Raw genomic sequence first — 23,326 nt, 5'->3', positions numbered from 1 at the left:
TGTGTGTGCCCTGCCCTGCCGTAGTGGCTGAGCCTGACTAATGAACTGTGGCCCTGCCCTGACCTAGGGCTGGGGCTTACACCTTGACTGCCTATGTGGGATGTGGCCAATCCTGCCCCAGGGCCAGGGTCCATATTCTGCCCACCTGCAGCTCTGTTAAGGAGGACTGGGCCCTTTGGAGACAGCTGCCTGCCCAGAACCAGGCAGGCCTGCTCCACCCCAGATGGGGCACACCCCTGGCCCACACCTCTACAATCAGTTTTAAGCAATTTGCCCTGCTTTGGCTCTCTCAGCTGTGCCCAGAGAATCCTCCTGTATGACAGACTGATGAAGAGAGAGCCCCAGTGTATCCAGAGGCTCCTGGCCTCCCCATCCTCGTGCCCTGTGGGCTGCCTTGGGGCAGGGGATTCTCAGCCCAGGTGAGGTTGCATTGGCCGGGATAGCTCGGGGTGGCTGATTCAATACACTTCATGAGAGTGGGAGAAGGGGTGTCATTGCCCTTGAGCTTTCCCTGGAACCTCTTACCTGCAGCAGTGAGGGCCTGGGTGTTTTCCTCACTCTCAGCCACCCTCTCCGAGCTGGACACCCAAAGCTCCTGCCTCACAGACCAGCTCTGGGCTTTGTCTGTGGAGGGAGGTACCAGTGGTCACATGGCATCTCCACCCAGGTGCAGCCAGTCACTTCCAGGACAGGACAGACCAGGCCAGGCTCAGTCAGGGCCCCTGAGTTAGCTCAGTGGGTTTATTGAGGCCAGAGGCACAGCTGACAGCACGGTCACTGGAAAAGCCTGGCCCAGGGCTCTTGGCGCAGGGCTGGGAACATCTCACCAGGGAAGAACTTTCCCTTCCCAGTTCACAAAGCCTCCATTGTCCTTCTCGCAGAGCGTGGAGAGCACGTGCAGCATCCCTCTGACACTCGCCTCCGCCGTCACTGGGGCCTGTGGGTGGGGGGAAGCAGAGTGAGGTGGGGGAGCTGACTTTGGGAGCATCCCAGGACCCCAGGGGCCCAGAAACAGGACCAAGTTGAGCCCTTGGCCCAGCTGGAGTTCCCTTGAACTTTCCCTCCCCTGAGTGGCATGAATTTTCTAGTGTGTCCCAAGGCAGGGGGTGTGCAAAACACAGCTGTGTTGTGATGCATGACCTTCACCCTGGTGCACGTAACACAATTCATGCGGTGGGAGTGGGGCCAAGGGGTGTGAGTGGGGGAGGGGCTCTGGGCTGGGACAGAGGGTTGGGATGCAGGAGTGTGAGGGCTCTGCCTGGGAGTTTGGGCTTTAGGGAAATGCTGGAAATTAGTGATTTGGGCTACCAGAAGATGTGGAAGGTGCTCAGGACTGGGGGGTGGGTGTGAGGATGGGGGTCCCCGATCTGGGCTGGGGAGCTGGAGTGGGTTTCAGCTCTTGGCTGGAGAGTGGTAAGTTGAAGTTGTCCAGGGTCCAGGCTAGGAGTTGGGCTTTGGGGTACATGCAGATACTGGGTGGAGAGCACAGACATGACTGCATGAAAGTACCTGTGAGCTGGTGCCCATAAAAACCCCAGAGCAGCAGCAGCAGCAGCAGCTCTGCTCACCTTCACTCTGGGATGCCAGCAGCTTGAGGAACCAAGCAAGCGGCAGCAGGAGGTTGGAAGCCCAGAGCACAGCATGGAATCCCTGAGGGCCTCTGAGTGGGACGCGATCCCTCCATTCAGGGCGGAGGCGGAGGGCAGGATGGGTTCCAGCACAGCCATTACCCCTACAATAAACATCTGCTCCTAACACTTGGCAATCACTGTCCTCTCCGAGCGAGGCACCTACCTGGATGGAGTCAGAATTCCCCATGTCTGTCTGCACCCAGCCAGGATGGACAGCGACACTCAGGATCCCGTCTCCACCATACCCCAAGGCCTGGCACTTGGTGAGCATGTTCAGAGCAGCCTGCAGGTGAGACACCATGAGCAGAGACAGCAGAGTGTGTGGGAGGGAATGAGCCTTGTAGGAAACGACCCACCCTCCCGAAGGGAGGGATGGAAGAGACAGAGAGACAAAGGTGCGAGAGCAGAGCTCCTTTTGTTTTTGTCCTTCTATGTGCAGAATAAACTTTATGTGCACTGAAGCATGTGTGGATGGCACCCACCAATGAAAACACACGCTGCCGGCTGTGCGCGCTCTGCTGATCACCTGGGTGGCATGTGAGTTTTTCCAGGATGACTGCCCAAGTACTCAGCCTGTCAGAAACACTAGTGAGAAGAAAACACTCGTGGGAGCTGCAGTCTCTGATGGGCTCAATGAGGACAGCAAGCCACCGAGATGCAGGTGTGGCTGCACTCTGATGAGCCACTGATGCTGACAGGCCTGCAGTGAGCCGTGACAGGTGAGCACACATGAGAGCTGTGCTGAGGCCGCTCTCTGTTATGCAGGATCTGGGCAGTTAGAGGAAAGTGGAAATGTGACATCGATGCTCCTTTGGGGTACCCGACATTTGAGCCAGACGCAGCAAGGATCTGACCCCCTTGAGTTGAACTGGGGATGGTCTCAAAATGGGGTATGTCCACCCCAGGGGGGATAGAATTCATAGCTCCGCAGTGACCTTCCCTGAGCTGAGACTGGCTGGACGGGGGCTGAGCTGCCCTGGCCCCTCAGAGTGTGAGGATTTCTCCAGCGGGATACAGGCACAACAGAAAGTTCCTCACCGGATGGGAACTCTGATCTGAAGCCCAAGTGAATTGCAGGCAGACAAAAATCTGCCAGCCCTGCCCAGCACAGCGCTGGAGGCTGGAGTGGTGGCAGTAGGATGGGGAACAAGGGGAAGACACCGACTGACAGGGGTTTGTGCAAGTAGCAGACCCAGGCAGCAGTCCGGCCCTGCTGGGTGTGCCCTGTACCTTGCTGCAGCGATAGGAGATGACTTGTCCCAGATGCCAGAGGTAGAGATTCCGGATGGAGCCAGCCTCGCTGGACATGTTGACGATGGCCGCCTTGCTGCAGCTCAGTCCTGTCTGGGGGCTTTCCTGGGCAGCCTGCTTCAGCAAGGGCAGGAAGGCCTGGGCAGTGGGGAGAGCAGAGCAGCCGTGAGGTCAGAAAAGGAACCAGCCTCGTGCTCGTGAGACAGGCCACCAGAATGCGGTGGGTCTCTGCTCTTTCCCCTGAAACCCAGCCCCCGGCCAGGCCAGAAGTAGGAGCCCCACACAGGCAGGTGTGGGGAGCTGTGGACCCTGCTCATGCCCAGGTAGGAGCCCAGAATGACCCAACTCATGTTCCCGCCTTCAGAGTCCCCATCCAGGGCAGATAGATGGGGGGTCTGCGGCTCCCCACAGCTGCCCACATGGCTCTGAGCATGGCCCAGCTGCAGCTCCTCAGCTGTGAGTCTTTGCTGGGCAAGGCTGCAAGCCAGAGCCAGGGCAGGGGAAGAGTCATGTGGACACCTCTGGGAACCCCCCCTATATCCTGAGCAGGAGGCCCCGGGATCAGGGACTCAGGCTGGATGTTGCTCCCCCACCTGCCTACCCTGGGCAGGTCAATGGTTTGAGTTGCCCAGCCAGGCTACAGCTTGTGGCTTGGCCAGGAGCCAGGGTGTGTGGGGAGAGGAGTGGAAGGATGAGGACCAGGGAGGGCACAGAGCCTCCCCACAGCCCTGCCGGGGTTGGAAGAATCTCTTTCCTCTGCTCTGAGGCATCTCCCCACCAGCTGCCCTTGGCGTGAAGCTAACTGGTCTGTGCCGGCTCCGCAGCAGGTGCCTGAACCCCCCGGCCTCTGGCCACACAAGCCCTGACTCCCCGGCCTGTTCCACACTCGGTCTCTGTACACAGGCCAGTGACAGACCCACCCAGCGTGGAGCCCTCCTAGCCTGTCCTGCTCCCCCCCAGCCCCTTGTGCGCTGCCACTTGCAGCTCGTATGGCACCTGGAGTGAGCCCACTTGGGGCCATCAGTCTGCTGAGCACCAGCAGAGATGGGTGTGTAGTGAACACACGGGGAAGCTCATTTTTTGGGCTGTCGAGTTTGTGCCAGTTCCTGCCGCCACTCAGACCCAGGTGCCCATTTGTGAGCCTCATGGGCTGCCCAGGGTGTCCAGGGGCTTTACAGAGATGCTCACAAGCACTCGGTGCCTTTGGTAAAAGAGGGAACCAGCCCTGATAGCCCCTTCCTGCTGCTTATCCCACTGGGGACTATTTGTCAAGGAGAAAGGACACGTTTCTGTCCTCACAGTTCGAAGGGCCGTAGTTCCTGGCTGTGGACCTACGTCCATGACCCCAGCCCGGCCAGCCAGAGACCATCTCGCAGCTCCGTGCTGCAGTCACCCTCAGCCCCGGAGCAGACAGATGCCCCTCTGCCGGCTGGGCCACATCTGAGGGGATGGGGAGAGAGTCCTCTTAAGGCCACACATAGTGGCGGGACTGGGGAGACAGAGGTCTCTCAAGTAAGGGAACTGGGGCTTCATGAATGACGCTGTCCTTGCACTGATGCTCTGGGTGTGAAAAGTGAGGGATTGAAGCAGTGTGTGTGCAGAGCCAGGGCCATGCAGGGATCTGGGGTGAGGTTTCATTTCTGAGAGGTTCAAGTCCCTCAATACACTTGCAGCCTTTGTGTTCCCAGCCAAGGCCCCATATTGACCCAGTGACCCAAACCAAGGGAAGGGAGGACTCCTGGCCCAAGCACTGTCAAACCCTGGTGCATCTGGCCACGTGCTCTCTGTCAGGGCCCTTACCTGGCTCACCAGCAAGGGCCCCGTCACATTGGTCGCGTACACCAGGGCCATGTCCTCTGGTGTCTCTGACTCCAGTGTGTTCAACTTCACTATCCCAGCGTTGTTTATCAGCAGATTGAGCCCCGAGCCTTTCAGGTGTGTCTCAACTCTGGCTGCCGCCGCCTTGATGCTGGCTGGTTCTGTGACATCTACAGCGACAGAGCAGGGGGTCAAGAGCATGATTCCTCCTCTCCGATGTCACCCCCACCAGAGCACAGCCCCCTGGGCCAGAGGGCTTCTTCCATTGGTCTCAGAGGTGGGAGAGGGGTTGGGGAAAGGAGGTGGGGGTTGGGGACTGCTGCTGGGTCCAGGCATGGGGAGCTGTGCTGGAGCAACAAGAGGAAAAGCTAGTTCAGAGAGACAATTATGATCAGTTCCTTGGACAATCTGAGTAGCCCAGAAAATGGAAATGTGCTGGAGTCGGTGATTAGTTCATACGCGCGGAGTTGATCTCACTTAGACAAAGGAAGTGGATGATTTAGAATTGCTTGTGATGCATTGTAGGTGAGAGAAGTCCCCAGCTGGACGTGCAGGGCTCCATCCCAGAGGTGGGAATGCCAGACAGAGCTGCCCATGTGTGACTCTCACAGGAGGAACCTGCCACATGGTGGTCCTGGGGCTTTCCAGCCTCTCCAGAGCCAACCAACCCTGCCAGAATTTCCACTCACACCTGCCTCCTCTGGGGCTGGTGAAGGTATCAATGAGCTCTCAGCGATTATTGACTCTGGTCCTGTTCTCCTCACTGGGACTGGGTGAACCTGGGAGGGGGGATGCAGAGGGGGATAGGAACAGGAAGAACATGCTGCAGGGAGATGGAACCTCAGCTCTGGGCCTGGGGCCGGGCACCCACCCAGCGCAATGATCACCAGGTTCGGATGTTTGGCCTCCAGCTTCCGCAATTCCTGAAAAAGAATGAAGTAAATGGTTATTGACATTGGGCCCATGCCCAGGGCCATGCTGGGTAGGATCCAGATCCCCACTGACCCTGGGAACCAAGTCAATGTCTTAACTGCTTTTCTCCACCAAGCCTCCTTGTACAACAACCTGCCCTGGTTTCTGTACCAGTAGGAGGCTTCTAATTGCCCCTGAGCATTTCCAGTGCCATTGTCTAACTCAGTGTGATGGAGTCTGGGACACAAATCACTTCCCCATCATTCATGGGGACTGGGAGGAGGCTTTTGGAGGTCAGTTCCCCCAGGGGAGGTAAGGGGGGTTCCCCCCAGCCGCTGGGATCTGGCAGTGTCTCAAGTTCTCAGGAGTTGGTTGTGAGTGGGGATTTTGTCAGCTGTGGAAGGAGCTGGTGCCATGACCCAGAAGTTACTCAGAATCTGCAGTTCTGCAGGCTGGGTGTGGGAGCAGAGCTGAGAAGACAGAGGACCTGAGGTAGTGGCAGACAAGGGAGGTGTCAGACTCATGAATTAGGCTCACTGGAGGCTGGTGGGACTGGGTATTGCTGTGCTATAGTCATTATTCACCTATGCTGGGCAAGAAGATCCACAGCCCCTGGGTCGGTGCCCCAGGCTCACCAAATGCTGCCACATCCTCACTGCTCTGGGACCTGAGCTGCCAGGTGTAGAGGGTTTGGGGTGCAACTGTGCACCTTCGAGCTGGAGCAGGGTCTGCAGTCATTGCCTGCTCCAGTGTGTGGGTCTCAGCCCCAAGTGCTGCAACACTGGAAGCCCCTTGCGCAGCTTCTGCTTCCCCCTCCAGCTACTGCTAACTCCACCCCCCTTGCCCCGTTCTCACCTGCATTTGCTCCCCTGCTGGGTCCTGGCAGGTGGCAAAGACCCACTCTGGTGGGTTGGAGTTCCCCAGAAGCTGCTTGATCAGTTCCAGGCCGATTCCTTGATTGGCCCCTGTCACCAGAACACTGCGGAGATTTAAACCAGCCATGGCACCTCCCTGCCTCTACTCAGTGAGAGCTGCACTTGTCAGAGCCCTGAGTTCCCTGCCTGCTCACAGCTGGGGTTATGGAATGATACATCCAGGGAAATAACTCTGCTGCTATCAGGTGACAAAACAGAAAGTGCTCCAATACGCCAGACCTTATTTGTCTATTTGTTACTCCTCCTCTCAGGTGAGCGGGTTGGTCGGTTTGGTTTGGTTTGCTACTTACTCATGTTTTGGTGCAGGGCCAATCAACTTCTGGCTGCCTTCCTGTGCAGAAGGGCAACACCACTGCGGTGACCGTGCTGTGACCGAGGAGTCACTGCAATGAAGATCCATTTTCCACAGCTGTCAGAGGTGCCGTACGCAGAAGAGGGAGAAAGTGGGACTGGGTGAAGGACTGTAAGATTATGTAGATGGAGGCCAGGATTTTGCAGTACAGTTCTGTGGCTTGTTGATTTTGGCTCCAAAGCGGAGGGCAAGGCTGTGCACGGCTAAGGATGTAGATGTGTATTTGTAGAGGCAATGACAATGGGTCAGGTGCCTGTACCCAGCCCCTCTAGAGCTGGAGAAGATCTTACACTGTTGCAAGAGACAAGGTCGGGTTCTTCTCAAGGAGTCTCTTCCACAATCCAAGGCAGCACTTTTCCGAGAGTGACCATGTTTCCGTTTGCTGAATATGGGACACCTGTAAAATTCCTCAAGTTTGAGCAAGTTCAGTTGGATTCCAGCAGAACGCAGCCTGCAGGGTCACACGCCCAGCCCAGATTTTTGTCAGGGTTCCCATCAGAATGTGCCCAGCAGCAATTTTTGTAATGTGTGTGGGAGGAAAGGGACAGGAGCTGCTTCCAGCCACAGCATATGGGGTGGGTGGGAGGGATAACTTGGCCCTTGTCTTTGCAGAGCTCTTCTTTTCTCCCCACCCTCCGCTGAGGCTGGAAACAAGTTGTCCTTTCTCGTCTGCACAGAGTCAAAAGGCAGCAAACAGCTCCAGGCTGCTGCTGTGCACCGACATAAGCCAGCCAGCTCCTGTCCCCAGCTCCAGTGTGGACAGGCATTCTGTCTGTACTGTCCGTGCGCCTGGATCATTTCTGTGCTTCCAGTTTCCATAGGCTGCTTTCCAGGTTGGGTCTATCACAGAGGCGGCATATTGCCTTCTGCCCTGGAAATGATCCCGTGTGCTGATTCTCAGCCAGTCATTCCCAGGCTGCTCTGTGGAGCACTGGTGCTGCAGGCAATGGGAATGGTTGTTCTGGGAAAGAATTTCCATGCTCGTGATGAACTCTTTCATATTCAAATTCGACACATTAACATGTGGTTTCACTCAGGATGCAAATTTTCTGAGATACTGTAGGGGCTCTTTTGCATACTTGGCTTCATCTAATTCTTGACTCCCCCCCCCTCCGTTCCGCCCCTCTTCTCTCTGATTTACCGACGTTGATAATGATTTTTTTCTGATTTGTCAACCTTGATGACTATTTTTGGTTCTCTGTGCCTTAAATATTGAGTGTGTTCTGCTATGGCTCTGGTCTGAAGAAGTGAGTCTGTCCCACGAAAGCTCACCTAATAAATTATTTTGTTAGTCTTTAAAGTGCTACTTTACTGCTTTTTTTGTTCCAGAGAGAGAAAGTTTAATTAAACTCCATTTGTAAAACCACTCTGGACGTGGGGAGGAAAAGGAGCTGGGAAGCCGGGTTTGTCCTGCAGGGGTCTGAAGATCAATGACTCAAAAGAGAGTGTTTGTCACTTGCATGCAGAGGAACGGCAAAGCCCAGGGCAGGAACAGGAGAGTGTTTGTGCTGCCAGCAGAAGAGGTCTCACTCCATCCGTCTCCTCAGGCTGAAGGTAGGTGGTAACAGGAGCCTTTTGGGTACCCACAGCTTTGAGTCTCTTCCTTTCCCACAGTGGCCTATTTTCAGGATCTGCTTCTTCTCAAGCAACCCCTTTCTCCTTCTGCACAGCCCAACTTCTGTCTGATACACGCAGGATGTGGGGCCACTTTATCCTCTCTTTTGTAGGGGCTATGGGAGTGTGCCACTTCAGAAGATGCTGTGATGTGGGGGGTATGTGTGTGTGTTTATGTGAGTGGCTCACAGAGGGTGTGGGGCTCCTGCTGGAGGTAAGTTGGCAACCAGGTAACACCTTTGTACTGCAGACAAAGGGGGAGGTCGGGCCCAAGGAGTTTAAATTGAAACTGGGAGGTGGGAAGCAGTTAGTCTGGGCTGGGAGGGAGAGAGACAAAGGAGGGGGGAAGGACCCAGCTCTGGGGGCCCTCAGGGCCTCCTCTCACCAGCATGGATTGGACTGGCTGCCTCTGCCTGCTGTACTGACTCTTCTGTAAGATGCTGTGTCCTGTCAGCTAATAAACCTGCTGTTCTCCTGCTGAGTAAGAGTCACTCCTGCCTGCAGATGGGGTGCAGAGTTTGGGGAAGCCTGAACCCCATGACAGATACAAATGAGGCAGTGATATGAATATGCAGCAACTCATTCACATGAAGCCAACCTCAGGCACTTCAAGAGCACCAGTGATGCACAATTGCTGAAGTGACCCTGTCTGATTTTAAAAGCCCACATTTTCATTTATCTTGAGATTGACAGTCAGGAAAAAGGGCTTTACCCCAGCTAGGATTTGCACCCAGAATCCTTGGCTTCAGAGGCCCATGCCTTATCCATTAGGCCACTCAGGTAGGTAGAAGCAATAAGGGATAAATTTCTCTCTCAAAAACGTACGTTTCTTACCTTGGAAGACAAAACATTTGCTCTTTCTTTGTGTTTGTTCTTTCTTTGTTCAGAATCTGAGAAATGCCCAGAGATTAACTCTGCAGTAGCAACAAAGCAGTGACCCACACCCAGCTAGATGTTAAGTTACCATCCCTGGTCATTCACTAGGAAGGGACATGTAGGTGACAGGTTCACAATGGCCATGAAAGGCAGCTGCTCAATGGGCTGGACACCATGAGCTGCTTGGCTCTGAGACACACCGAGGATCTTTCTGGCACCCAGAGGAGCGTGTAAAGAAAGGGACATTGTCATGATCATTTCTCCTCTCCTCCTGTACCTACAATGAAGGCAGCAACAATATTGGAAAGACAAAGAAGCCTTTGACGTGGCCTAATCAGAAAAGCATCCCAGGAAGCACAAACTGCTAGAAGTTATGAGGAAGGGAAACCTTCCAATCTGGCTCAGCATGAGCACTTTTAGGAATTAGACCGGAATTTCTCTTTTCTTTCTCTTGTAACAGTTCTGGACTCCTGCACCAATATCACCTCGAAACACATGCAAATGATCTTTTTGTGGGGAATAAATCTCAGCTACTGGAGTTTTGATTGACATTTGGGGACTCTGTGCGAGGAAACGTGCAGGGAAGTGGGCTTGTTGACCTCGTGAGGTCCCTTCCACTTCTAGTACTCTGTGAAAGAGACTGGAGGATAGTCACCCCTTTGATTTACTGAGGGACTCATGAAGGACATCAGTCTGATAAGAGGGTCTACAGCTGTGTAATGTAAGCCTTTTGTCAGAATGAGTCGGCAGCAACCAGGGTCTGTTTCAACATTGAGGGGTCGCTTTTCATCCATTTCACATAGAACCGGCTGGAGCCCCCACCCAGAAGCCTGGGAAATTTGCACAGCCCTGGGTGCCTCGCAGGGGCAATGCTTCCCCACTCACAAGCACAGAGTCTGAGTGTAGAAAATGAGCTTTTAATGAAAGAGGCAGAAAAGTCATATGGCATAAGCTGGGGAAAATACCACACCCAGAGTTCACAACCAAGCCTCAAGTAAGTGTCCCAGCTCAAGTAGATGGAGCCGTGCCCTTTGCCTCTCAGGCTCAGCCGTCCTATACTGGAAAGAGCCAATCCACACACCCAAGCTTTCTCCCTATCCACTTCAAATGCCCCACTTCCAAGTCTCCCCAGTCCCTGCACTCCCTGACACATCACTTTCGACTTGTCTACACTCACCCCTTCATAAAACGAAACAGGAAGAAGGGACATTTGAATAATAGGTGGTCCTTTCGACAGGCCCCCCCAAACAAATGGTACAAGATTCGAAAGTGGCACTTTTCAATCGCCCTGTGCTCCATTATGCTTACGAGGCACTGCACGTTGATGGCAGCACCTCATTATCATCTTCCGACCTCACTCATTACCATGCCCCTTCTGAAAGGAACAGGCTAGTGTGGACATGGCCCTTGCTGCATTCCCTCTCTGAACTGGAGGTAATGCAACCTTCGTGCTGGACCGGCGTTCCACATCCCCTGCCAGCTGCCCACCCGCTGCTCACACCTGCTGGCTGCTTCTCACACCAGACGTCCCTCTCCTGTCTTGTGGGTTTTGCAATAGACAGAACCCTGTGTTTGAAGCACTCCAGGGCTTCAGCTACCAGCTCATAGGGGATTTCGGTTCACACTGGTATTCAGCTCTGCATCGAGGTGCAGCATCTCGGTATTCACCAGGATGAATTCTAGCAGAATAGTTATTGACCCATTTTTAGGTCCACCTTCTAACAGCGGGGGGAAGAAATAGTCAAACCAGTTTTACCGCTGTATAACCCAAAGGCTTCCAGCAAGCTGAATCAACCACTAGTCCTACCCTTTCTCACTTCATAATGTTTCCATGAAGGGATCCCTCTGTAATCCATATCTTACACAGCAGTCATGAGTGCCCTGTAGCCCACAACAACTTCAAGCACTGGTGAGACTCCACAATTCTTACATTGGGTAAAGTCATAAAATGTGACTTTCCAACAACAAGCTATTTACAAGAGAGGAAAACGCTTTGCTTCACTTGCTCCCATCAGGCTTTGTTTTCAAGGCATTACATGGGCTCACCTTTACATTTGGGGACACATTCCCCAAATCCTTCAGCAGTACAAAGCTCCTGTTGGCACATTCTTTACAGGAAGAAGAAAATTTCTGAGAAGCAGGAGATTAGCTGGTGTCTCCCTGCAGAGAGTTCATGAGCAGGGCGGGGGACCGTACATGCACTTCACCGAGCTGTGCCTCTTCACACTGACAGCCATGTGACAAAAAAGCAAAAAGGGGCTACTTGCTAGTGAAGAGGAGACAGTAAGGTGTGTTCTGGGGCACTCAGAAATCCCAATGTCAGACTGTCAGGGTTTAAATGAGTAACAACCCTCCAGACCACCCTCTGGCAAGCAAGTAATGAAGCCTAGGTCTCTGATGAGGCAACTCCCTGCAGCCCTAATGACAGTCCCAGAGCAGCTGACTGGCTGGCTGGCCCTACTTTAGCCAGCACAGGAATGAAAAGCTGTGTAAACAACCAGGGAGAACTTACAAATGTTACAGCTTCTTTCCAAGGCCATTGATGACCTCTGTCCCTAAACAACTTGCAGGGGAAAGAAGAACCAGGCGGCAGTTCTCTGTCTGTGCTGGAGTTCACAGAAGCAATGAATGCTGGTTTCCCTCCCCTGGGACTCAGCAGGTACAGTTACAGACCCCTCTATCTGGCACCCGATTCTCAGTCTGATAATCTCTTGGTTGATCTGGAGCTGCTGAACTTGTTGAGGGTATTTCATGTCCTCCAGAAGTTACTTTCTTTCCCATTCCCAGAGTCTGGGCTGGGCTGAATGGGTGGGGAACCAGCCAGAGGGGAATTTTAACCCAAACTTGGCTCTTCTGAGCATCTCGAGCACAATGGTTCTCAACTTGTTCACCACTGTAGGCTGCATATGAAACCACAGTGCATAATGTGGGCTGTGTCCAATACTACCTGTGTGTTTGTGAGGATGTCACAAGTGGGTGCTGACTGAGCTGCAAACAGGTCACGGATTGTGAACCACTGCTGTGGTGTGGAGCTACTGGAGCTGATGTGGAGGCAGACAGAGGAGGCAAGTGTCCTTTTGCACACAAACAGGGCAGAGCAGGAACAAGGGAACTCAGCTTTTCAATCTTCTGAGCTGAGTGTGACGCTCCTCAGGGACACCCAGGATTGTGAGGGACCTGCTCCCACCAGCCTGTGGTACCGTACAAGCAAGGCACTAACACACATCCACACACTTTATTTCCAAAAGTGAGACCTCTTGACAAAGCTGCTGCACCATTTTGTAGCTCTCTGTAAGGCCCCTGCGAATCTTCCAACTTCTTCTTCATGTTTTCTGTGTTTCCAGACTGCCAGCAGCCTGGATTCGCAGTTCTAGTAATTACAAGCAGTCTTACACCTAAAGCACCACATTCCCTCCCCTCTTGAGAAGCCCTCTTCATTTTAAAATAAAACTGATCTAACTACAGCAACAAATATGGAATAAGCCACTATACTGTTGGCAGAAATACTTCATCGAAAACACTGGAAATACTACACACCATGGTCTCTAGTCTAGACAGGTGGTCGTTTGGATCTGGCAGACCTTCTCTCAAATCCAGTTCCTGATGCAATATCTTGTTGTGTTGGCAAGTACGGTGAAGTCATCCAATGGGGTTGGGTGTTGGCATCATCTCCTTTTGGTGCACAGGCAGGTTTCCAAAGGACCCCGCAGACTTTGAAATCCCCCTATTCCTATCAGCAGAGTAGCTGGCCATTAGCATGGTTATTTTGAGGTTTTGGCCAAATGTGGCCAAAGCCCATTTGTCCTTATTGATCCTCATGACATTTCTTTTGACCCCACCCTGCAATTTATCCAAGTCACTCAGGAGCCTATCCCTACCCTCCAGCAGATCTTCCTCTTCCCCTAGTTTAGGGTCATCTGCAAATTTGCTAAGGGTGTAGTATTCCCCCTCATCCAGCTTTTCAATAAAGATGTTGAACCTTGCAAGACAGAGAATTGATCATGAGGACATCATATTTGAAACCCATCTCCAAACAGAGATTTCAGTTCCAAGTGTTGGGGTCTGGCCATCAATGCAGCTTTCTATCCATCTTCCCGTTCATAAAGAGATAGCAGTGGTGGGATTTGAACCCACGCCTCCAAAGAGACTGGAGCCTAAATCCAGCGCCTTAGACCACTCGGCCACACTACCTACAAAAGGTGCCTCATGTGAGCATCAACCTCTCTTGACATTTCCTCAGTTTCAGAACAGTTTACACCAAGAGGACATAGGAAGTTTTAAAACGCCTCATATGTCATACCTAGTGAAAATGTCAGCATGTTTTCAATAAAAGGGGGCTGTGACACAGTATTCCAAAAAGATGGCTTTTAGCACATCCTAACCTTCCCCTGCCGTCTCTCTCGGCTGCTTTTTATCCCAGATCACACTGACACACAGAGGAAGGTGATGGGGATTACTGGTCATGATACTCTTAAAGCTGAAGTCACAGTTCCTGGGTGCAGCTGCCATCCTCTGCTCTGGCAGCTGAGCCTTTGAAGGGCTCCCCACGTGGGCCAGGGTAAGCAGTGACTTGTGGATGGACGTGATGGGGGGGGAATCCAACACAGAGAACTTCTGTAGCTTTGTGGCTGTTATATTTGCTTCACACGTGCAATGTACTTGTTTAAAGCCCCATGAAAACACCAGTGCTTTGGTTGCTTTGCTCCCCTTTGGGGCTGAGAAGAGCTGGTCTCATTCTGTCTCCGGGGTAAACCCAACTGCTGTGTGAAAAAGGGTAGAGGTATCAGCAGAGCTTATACGTCGCTCTCAGACTGGGGAAGCTACACAAGTTCGGCCGGTCTTGGCCTCCTCTGCCCTTGAGGATTGACCTACTGAGGCCGGCTCTCCTGCTGGCCTCCTTTGCGTGACTTGCTAAAGGAAGAAGTGAGGCTGGAACGGGGCAGAAGAAGGAAGTAAAGCTGAGGCAGGCAGGAGAGCAGCTTAGCACCTCAGTGCAGTTAATGGAGCACCACTCTTTCTCCTGCCAAAGCCTGTGCAGGTGAGGCTGGCTGCAGGGAGGCAGAATCCTGTGCCTGTCCAATGGTGCTCCAGGAGTGGCTCCTGGTACCCCAGGAAGAGAAGTGGGATTCTGGGTGGAAGGAAAACCAGCAAAGCTCTGTCTGAGTGAGTAAGGAGCAGGTCCTGGGTGGACTGGGCAGTGGTGGTCTTGAGGGACTCTCTGTCAGCCTTGGGGCAGCAGGGACCACTGTCCCTTTGTGACTGAGCCAGGCTGGTGGTTCATGGCTTTGGATGTGTCCGGTTGTGAGCAACTGGGACCACAAACCCTCCACCTGCCTGTGTGATGGGCAGATGTGCTTAATGTGACATTTGAGGGAGCTGGGGAAATGGTTTAGCTGTCAAATATCAGAACCTCTTTTCTGTGTGTGAACAGCCTTTGTAGCTGGGTGCAGGATGTGTCTGTCCGTCTGTCTGTCTGTGCTACAGAGCGTGTGGTATGTTTCTGGGTTACACTCACAGACGATTGGGCAATACGCTGCCTCGCCTGCTTAATGGCCCATCCTGTAGCCCCTGCTGTCTTGTTGGCTCATTGGGAAAGCGAGGGGTACAGCTGAAGGCTCAGCAGCTCGGCTTTGCATGAAGTGTGGGCGTCTCAATTATCGGTAGCAGCCGAGGGCAATTTGAGGCCCTGTGGTCAACATCTAGCCTGTTAGCCCCCTTGTCTGTACGCTTCAGTCCAGGGTCATGCTGACACTGCACGTCTGTGTTCTGAAGCATCTAAACGCTGGGCTTGAGATAGGCGCATCTGTGCTTTCCAACGCTCTAAGACTGGGCTGTTCCTTTGTGCTGTGTGCTCAGAGGCACCGAAAAGGGGCAAGATGGAGTAGAGCAGGGGGATTGTGTCTGGTTACAGGACCCCAGGGGCTCCAGGGCGGGACAGTCACACGGACACCTGCCTCAGGCCCTGTGGCTGGTGCTGCAGGCTGATCTATTGCTCTCAGTGTCAGAGAGAGGGGAGTTTGACATTCAACCCCAGAAGCAAGTGTCTGCCCCTTTCCCAGCTGTGCACAGCCCAGCTCATCCCAGCTGCTGGGAGAGAGCAGAGCCCCTGAGCCAGCCTTGGGGACAGGCCCTTCTCTCACAGGCAGCTGCCCATGTCAGTGGCTGCAGCTGAACCAGGGCTTCCCCCACCTCATCCCCATGTCTGGCCGGGGCACTGCACCTCAGCTGTGTTTGGGGCCCTGCTCACCCCAGGAAGCCGCACTGCAGGGGACAGGAGTGAGAGTAGAACTGTTGGGCCAAATCTGCCCATCCTGTTTCCCTGGCCAACCAGCGAGGTGCAGAAAGGTTCCTGGCAGGGTTGACTTTGGGAAGGATGAAAAACTTGCAGCACATGAAGATGAAGTGGTGAAAGTAATTGACTGCTAATCCATTGTGCTCTGCCTGCCTGGGTTCAAATCCCATCCTCATTGCATCTTTCTTTATTGATTTCCAGCCCCATTGTTTGCAACTTCCAGCACACCTGAGTTTGCTGCCTCCCAGCTCCTGTGTTGGGCAGACTCCAAGCACAGGACACCTCTGTGAGGCTGAGCTGAGCTCCAGCTGGCAGAGGTTGGGGGTGGGATGATTTCATTTGCCCGGAAAGTGCCAAGCCTGACTGAAGTGTCAGTTCCACTCACCTCTGCCCCCTTCAGGGCTGCTGTGTGGGGCTAAGTAGGGCCCCAAACACAGCCAGGGGTGTAGTTCCCTGGCAAGGAAGGGGCAGCCCTGACTCAGCTGAGGTCAGGCACAGGTGCAGCTGCCTCTGAGTGAATTGCTGGTTCCCCAAGGCTTGATGCAGTGCTCCGGTCTCTCCCAGCTCCTTGGCTGGGCAGTGCACATCTGGGAAAAGAGCAGATACTTGCCCAGGGGGAAGGAATGTTTCTCTGCCCCTGACAGCAATAGATCCAGCCATAGGGCCTGAGGCAGGTCTCCAAACAACTGTCTAACCCTGAGCAAGTCCTGAGTTCTTCTGTGCTTCTCAGCAGCTGGGGAAAAGCCTCTTTGGGACATATCTCCTGCCCCACAGCTGAAAGGAGCACACAGGAGCTGCTGGGTTCAGCTCCCAGGGGTGCCAGGCTGCGACCTTCTGCAGCACCTGGTGTTGGCCCTGACAGGACATGGGGCTGGAGGGACCTTTGTTCTGACCCACAATGGATGTTGTGAAGGTTCACATGCTGGTGACAGGCCAGTGCTTCAGGCCCCCTGGATACTCCTGTCCTTGTGGGAAAGGACCAGCTCTGGGCTTTCAGGTCAAACCGCAGATGACGGCTGCCACACTGTGGGGTGGCTCTTGCAGTGCTGCTGAGGGCAGCTTTGTGTGCTGTGTCTGAGACTGGAAACCTCAAGCCCCTTTGGGGTAACGACTGCAGCAGGACAGGTCAGTGTCCCGGCCCCAAAGCAGCCAGACCCACTGAAATGCCGGAGAGTCCAGGGAAACACTTCCCTGCCCCGGGCTGTTTTCATGGGCCAAACTCCCTTCCAGCGTTGACCTGAGTGAGACACTGACATGGCCACTTCCCAGCCCCAGCCCTGGGCACTCAGCCACGAGCACTAGTAAATGTTCTACCCCTGGAGCCCATGACCCTCGGAATAAGCAAATGTCCTGACCCGCCCAGCTCATTCCAGAGACCACAAACTCTCTGCAGCTGCCCATGGCTCCTTTCCACCGAGGCTGGCAAGATGAACTGGTTATTGCGAGTCTCCTAATGCTCCAATGAGGGGTTCAAGTTCTGCTGTACCTTTTAGCTCACCTTTGCTTGGTGTCCTGGCTGCAATGGACAAATAGGCTCTACGATGCCCAGGGAGCTGTGCAGGGGTCAGCCTGGAGGATGGGGGGTTGCTGGGTGTCACTGTTGGCATCACCAAAAGAATTCCAAATGCCTCTGTCCAGGGGTGCTGGTGAGTGGCAGTAACCTGCTGTTACACTTCTTGGCATCCTCTGTGTTTCTGTGCCTGTCACCTGCCTGGTCACACAGATTTGCTGAGCTACTTGGGCAGGTGAGATACATGCAACAGGGCTGGTTGCGTCAACCGCACAAGTCTGCCACTTGCGAGCATTTTGGTGGGTGCTCCATGTTCTGAGAGCAGCCGCAGTGGAGATGTCGTTGTCTCTGGCAATAAGAGTTCAAACTGGGGCTCGTGGGGTAGATTTTTGTGCTTCCTTTCATGCTTACTAAACTGTGCTGTGCATGGGCTGTGCCCCAAGGGGTCTGTTCCCTCTGGGTGCCCAGAGGTAAACTCACAAATGAGCCTTTTGGGGGAAGGAGTCACTCACGGGACCTCTCTCCCCTTCAGTCTCAGGGTGAATTACTGACCCATGGCTGTGGGGCTGGCATCAGCCTGGCTCACTCGTCTCTTGCTTCGGTAGCTCTGAGCCAATGTGTGAGACTCGGCAGTTATGTTTCTTTGTTTCTCTGCTGCATTGGTCCTTTCTGCAGCTCCCTCTGTGGGAGGGCTCTGCCTGGCCCTCTGCCCAGCTCTGCCCCCTGCCTGGTGACTATTTACTGCTCAGAGCCACAGGCTTGTTCCTGGGCCTGGGTCAGTCTCTGTTGCTGCTGGCTGAGTGTGACACAGCCTAGGTGTGTCAGCCTGCACCAAGGGCATTTCTGTGTCAGACTCCTGAGCCCCCTGGCTGTGGGTCTGGTTCTCCTGCCCAGTGCAGCCCATGGCAAGCAGAGCCCTGCGCATGTGCATCCTACTGCACCTTTGTGTGATCGATGGGAACAGAAACCTGAGCCTCGGAGGCTAGGAACTGAGGCAGCTGAGGGACGGGTTCGCTCAGTTTTTGTACGTTTGCAGAGGAAAGTGTGAAGTGTTTAAATCCATGTCAAGCATCCAGTGCAACCCCAAAACACACTGGAGCCAGAGGTGAAAATGGATTTCCATTAAGAAAACCATCCAAACAGGGGCATCTGGTATAGCTTCATCTGCAGTCAAGTGTTCCACCACTGAGCCAGGCTCTCTATCACTGGAAAATGGTGAGAGGTTTGTCCCCAGCCCACCTCAGCGTGGGGATTTCTCCGGCGGGATATAGGCACAACAGAAAGTTCCTCACCAGATGGGAAGTCTGATCTAAAGCCCAAGTGAATTGCAGGCAGACAAAATCTGACGGCCCTGCCCAGCACAGCGCTGGAGGCTGGAATGATGACAGCAGGATGGGGAACAAGGGGAACACACCGAGTGACAGGGATTTGTGCAAGTAGCAAACCCAGGCAGCAGTCAGGCCCTGCCGGGTGTGCCCTGTACCTTGCTGCAGTGATAGGAGATGATTTGGACCTTTTGCCAGCCACAGACATTCTGGATGGAGCCCGCCATGCTGGACATGTTGACGATGGCCGCCTTGCTGCAGCTCAGCCCTGTGTGGGGGCTTCCCTGGGCAGCCTGCTTCAGCAAGGGTAGGAAGGCCTGGGCAGAGGGGAGAGCAGAGCAGGGTTGGGGTCAGAAAAGGAACCAGAGTTCTGCTCGTGAGGCCGGGCACCAGAATGGAGGGTGGGTCTCTGCTCTTCCCACTGATGCCCAGCCCCCAGCCAGCCCAGAAGCAGGAGCCTCACCCAGGAAGGTGTGCGGAGCCATGGATCCTACTCATACCCTGTAGAGGCCAACAATGAGCCCCAGCTCATGTCCCTGCATTCACAGTCTTCATCCAGGGCAGATTGGGGGGGTCTGTGGCTCCCCACTGATGCCCACTTGGGTCTTGCCATGGCCCACCTGCAGCTGTTCAGCAAGGAGGATTTGCCCACGCAAGGGTACCCCCACCTGCGGCAGTGGACAGTCAGGTATGTACCCCACACGGCACACACCTCTGTGACATGGGGCGGGGGCACCAGACATGACTGGGAGCCCCACACCCCCAGCGGACCCCGACCTGCAACTGCACAGTAACAGCCCCAGGCCCTGCTCAAAGGTTTCACACAGGGAAAGCGGGGAAGTCAGCCCCACCCCCAGGGCACAGTGATTTGCACTGGGCTGGTAATAAAGCAAAGGGGTTGTGTGGAGGGTCACAAGTGGGACTGAAGGGCAGAAGGAGACAGAAAGGCAAAATGTTCTGCTAGTTACACCGCAGCAAATGCTCACCCTGAAAAGCTCCAGCCGGGGCGGCACAGCCCATCCCCCACTCCGTGAGAGACAGGCGATAACTCTGCCCCACAGCTGGGCCCTCCTCGCCCCACCCCTGGGGTGTGAAGAGGGAGAAAGGAGGGTGTGGGGAGCACAGAGTGAAAGTCAGGCGGAGGGAGCAAAGGGGGGCAGGACTGGTGGGATCCTGGCACTGGGGCAGGTGGAGTGGGAGGAGGGTAGATTGGTGGAGTCTGATCTGCACACGGCAGAGGGGACAGGAAGTGAAAGGGGGTTTTTCCTTCCTCTCATCCGCAATGTCCTCTCGGCAGCAACTCCAGCTTCCGTCGGGCACAATGTCTGTGCTGGGCAATGGGAAGGGGTTGTTGTGGGCAGCCCACCAGAGTGGGTCGGCCCCCACAAAAGCTCATCACTTGATAAATTCGTTTGGTTGTCGTTAAAGTGCTGCAGGACGGCTTTTTGGCTGAAGAAACAGACGAACACAGATACCTCCCTGTCAGGACCCACAGCTCAAGCAAGGGGGGCACCAAGGCTTAACTGGTAAAAGCACCTGCTTTGTAAACAGGAGATCCTGGGTTCAACTCCCAGTGGTGCCTTGTTGTGCATCATGAGCAACATTTACCTACATGTGTCTGGGGAACCAAAGAGCCCTCCCTTGGCAATCCCAGTCATGGCTGGGGGAGGCAAAGGCTGATGGGAGAGGAGCGTTGGGAAGAATCCAGACACAGACAAGAGCTCAGGCAAAGGCAGCGGAAACTGGTGTTGGGAAGGTGGCTCCTCTGGCTACAAGAACAGAGACTGATCCTCCCAGCCCTGTGGCTCTCTGGCACTGCCTGTGCACAGCTGCTGACAGCGCAATCTCAGCTGGGCAGGAGAGGGAGAGTTACTCTCCTCTCACATCCCTTTGTTTGTCACTGACAAAACCCAAACGAGTTAGGAGAAAAGTCCCAGAGGCTCTGTGGCTCCCCTGCCCATGGACCTCCCAGGTAAGGGCAGATTAGGAAAGCAGCACCCAGTGGTGCCTGGACAAATCTTTCTGGCTGCCTCTCACCTGCTTTGCAGCACCTCTGGGCTGTGCTGGAGAGTTCAGAGAGCTGCAGGAGGCGGCTGCCGTCCTTCTGCAGGAAGAAGTAACAGACACTGACAGGTGGACAGCTGAGGTGGCTGTAGAGTGGGTGTGGGCAGCATGGGAGGAACCCCAAAGCCCTTTGTCTGTTACAAAGGCAGGGAGGTGATGCCCTTGATTCTTGTTATTCACCAACAGGTCTATGGAGCCAAGGGCTCAGCATTAAGGCCTGGGCCACTGAGCACTGGGGAATCCCATTCACAGTGTGTATTGTCTCCTGGCCCTCTCCTGCCCCAGACCTGCCTCTGCAGAGACACCCCACACTAGTGAGCAAGAGTGTTGGCCTGTACTTGGAGTCTGCCCAGCACAGGCGCTGGGGGGCAGCAGGCTCAGCCGTTGTAGAAGTAGCATCACACAATAGGACTGGAACTCAACAAAGCTCAGCAGGATGGTGCCTATAAAGGCTCAGTGAGGATGGGATTCAAGCCCTGCAGAGCACAATGGATTAGCCGTCCATCCCCTTCACCACTCGGCCACCTCACCCAACGTGCCTGGAACTTTTTCATATGTCCCAACTTCAACCCTGCCAGGAACCTTTCTGCCACTCACTGGCTGGCCGGGGACACAGGAAGGGCAGGTTTGGCCCAACAGGGCTATGATCACTCATGTCCCCTGCAGAGCTGCTTCCTGGGGTGAGCAGGGGACTGTGGTGCCCTGCCCTGGGAGCAGCACAGCTCAGCCCATGTGTCCCTGCTGGGTGGGTACAGAGCAGGGCCATGGGCAGGGACTGAAGCATTTGTGTCTCCTCCTGACATGCTCTGCTCCTTTCCAGCTGCTCTGTTAGCACAGCAGCTCCGGCTGGATTGGCCCCTTCTCTGCCAGGTCAGTCTGTGAGGGGCCGATGGGAGGCAGGTTCAGGAGCAGGCTTTGGCTGAGTCTGGCTGGGACTGAACATGTGGGATAGGGCAGGGGCACTTGCCTGGCACAGCTTCTTTTGGCTGAGGGGCAAAGATAGCTCTGTGATTCCCAGCCAGCGACATCAGTGAGGGAAAAGCCTTCAAGTACATGCTGGGACAGAGTTTCTGTGCACGAGCAACAATGCATCTGCTGGGCTGTCCTGCTGTACAACAGGGTCTGGTTCAACTTCTTCTTGTCACATGGGTGCTGGGCTTATCTGTAAGAGAGGTTATAGGAGAAAGAGATGAGCCCTTCTGGGCATAAGAGTGAGCCCCACAAACAGAGGCATTCATGCTTCTGCCTGGTTTTGAACCAGGGACCTTTTGCGTGTTAGGCAAATGTGATAACCACTACACTACAGGAGCTCTACTTTCTCATGTCTTGCCCTCCCCTAAATTGCATCCTCAAGCCACTGCTTGCCCTGCCACGTGTGGATGGGGGACCTTATAGAAATTGAGGGAAGTATTTTACTGGCTCAGCTGCTCGAGGAGAGGGAAGCAGCTGCACTCACAACTGGGACTTTCAATATCAGCTCTTCCAGAATTGAGGTCCTAACCGGTTATGCAAATAGGACATGGAATATTTAAATCTGCACCTCATTTGCATTTCCTATCGGCCACATTTCCACGCCACTTCCGAAAGGGCTGGGCAGTGTAGCCACAGCCTTGCTGTGTAGCTGCTCCACAGGACTTTTTGAAAGATCTGTGGCTTTTTTGAAATAAAACTCTCTAGTGCAGACATAGCCATGGGGAAAAAGTAGTAAAGCAGAGCCAGGCTGCAGCCAAAACAATTGCAACAGCTTATAACAAAGAAATGTGTGTGTTCATAACAGAACACAAGAATTCTTTTAACAACTATAGAACAAACAAATGTTTAAACACCAGTTTTACTCTGAATTTGTGTTATTCACTTACAGAAGGACAAGGGTTTGAGGGCTTTGCCACTTGAACTAACACCTCTACCTAGGAGCAACTCTTAACCCACTCACCTTGTTCCTGAACCCCTAATAGGCCTCTCTCTGCCCTCTGAATCATTTCTGAAAGGGCCACTTCCAAGGCATTTTTCAGGTGGGCTGGCTAGCTTAGCTGTTTGGCTTCTTATTGTAATAACAAGTTGGTGGGTTTAAGTTTACTTGGTAGCCAGGAGTTCTATGTTCTTACTTAGCTCACAGGTGTTAAGTGGGGAAGAGAAGCTGGTGGAAATGTCCATTTCAAAGTTTTGTGTAAGTGTAGACACGGCCCATCAGAGCTCCCATCAACCACCTGTTTAGCAAATATTTGCATAGAAGACTTCCAGCCCTGAGTTCTGCAAGCCGGCAGTTCCTACTTTGTCCAAAACTTTTTAGCTAATGACAAAGCACCTCCAAATGTTAGGTGAGGGTGATTCTTTATGAAAACCAGCTGTGCTGGAGAACACAGCTGTGCTGGTGTTGAAAAAGACGTGCTACTGTGGTCTGCCTGAGCAATTCATCAAACATTAAAGATAGCTAGGACTGAGAGTTCCCCTTTTCACCACTGCTCAATTGGTCTATGATTCCAAACTCAAGGTTCTGTCTGTCCCTTATTTCGGTATTCTGGTCTCCAAAGTGGGGTGTGGGTTCAAATCCCACTCTTAACATCAGTTCTATTCTCTGCATGCTCAGCTGGCCTCATTTCAATGTCTCTGCTAACATTGCGCCAGCCCTTGCTATGGGTTTCTGTTAGACGAGTGGCACGACTGAGGCACAATTCAGACAGGAACTTCATGGGAAATTAATGGAGAAACTCGCACTGCAGCCGCACAGTTATGAAGCCAGCACCTG

The 23,326-nt window shown here is 53.8% G+C and overlaps 1 protein-coding gene and 3 non-coding genes across 4 annotated transcripts; 1 reads left to right on the top strand and 3 right to left on the bottom strand.

Annotated features, from left to right (window-relative positions):
• Positions 1 to 823: 823 nt before the first annotated feature.
• LOC142005134 (C-signal-like) lies at positions 824 to 6,614 on the bottom strand. The gene is made up of 6 exons (XM_074982823.1): positions 6,468 to 6,614; positions 5,572 to 5,623; positions 4,683 to 4,870; positions 2,862 to 3,020; positions 1,795 to 1,914; positions 824 to 937 (listed from the first exon to the last, which is right to left on the bottom strand). The coding sequence occupies exons 1-6, from the start codon at positions 6,612 to 6,614 to the stop codon at positions 824 to 826; spliced, it is 780 nt and encodes a 259-aa protein (XP_074838924.1).
• A 6,884-nt stretch (positions 6,615 to 13,498) lies between these two features.
• Positions 13,499 to 13,580, bottom strand: TRNAL-UAG (transfer RNA leucine (anticodon UAG)). The gene has a single exon. It is a non-coding gene; the product is annotated as a tRNA-Leu (tRNA).
• A 6,444-nt stretch (positions 13,581 to 20,024) lies between these two features.
• On the top strand, positions 20,025 to 20,098 carry TRNAT-UGU (transfer RNA threonine (anticodon UGU)). Its single transcript has one exon. It is a non-coding gene; the product is annotated as a tRNA-Thr (tRNA).
• Positions 20,099 to 21,817: 1,719 nt separating this feature from the next.
• TRNAV-AAC (transfer RNA valine (anticodon AAC)) lies at positions 21,818 to 21,890 on the bottom strand. Its single transcript has one exon. It is a non-coding gene; the product is annotated as a tRNA-Val (tRNA).
• Positions 21,891 to 23,326: the final 1,436 nt, after the last annotated feature.

This window comes from Carettochelys insculpta, chromosome 33 (assembly GCF_033958435.1).
Source record: "Carettochelys insculpta isolate YL-2023 chromosome 33, ASM3395843v1, whole genome shotgun sequence".
Lineage (NCBI taxonomy): Eukaryota > Metazoa > Chordata > Testudines > Carettochelyidae > Carettochelys > Carettochelys insculpta.
Note: the sequence above shows the minus strand (reverse complement) of the source record. Positions and strands in the feature narration are given on the sequence as shown.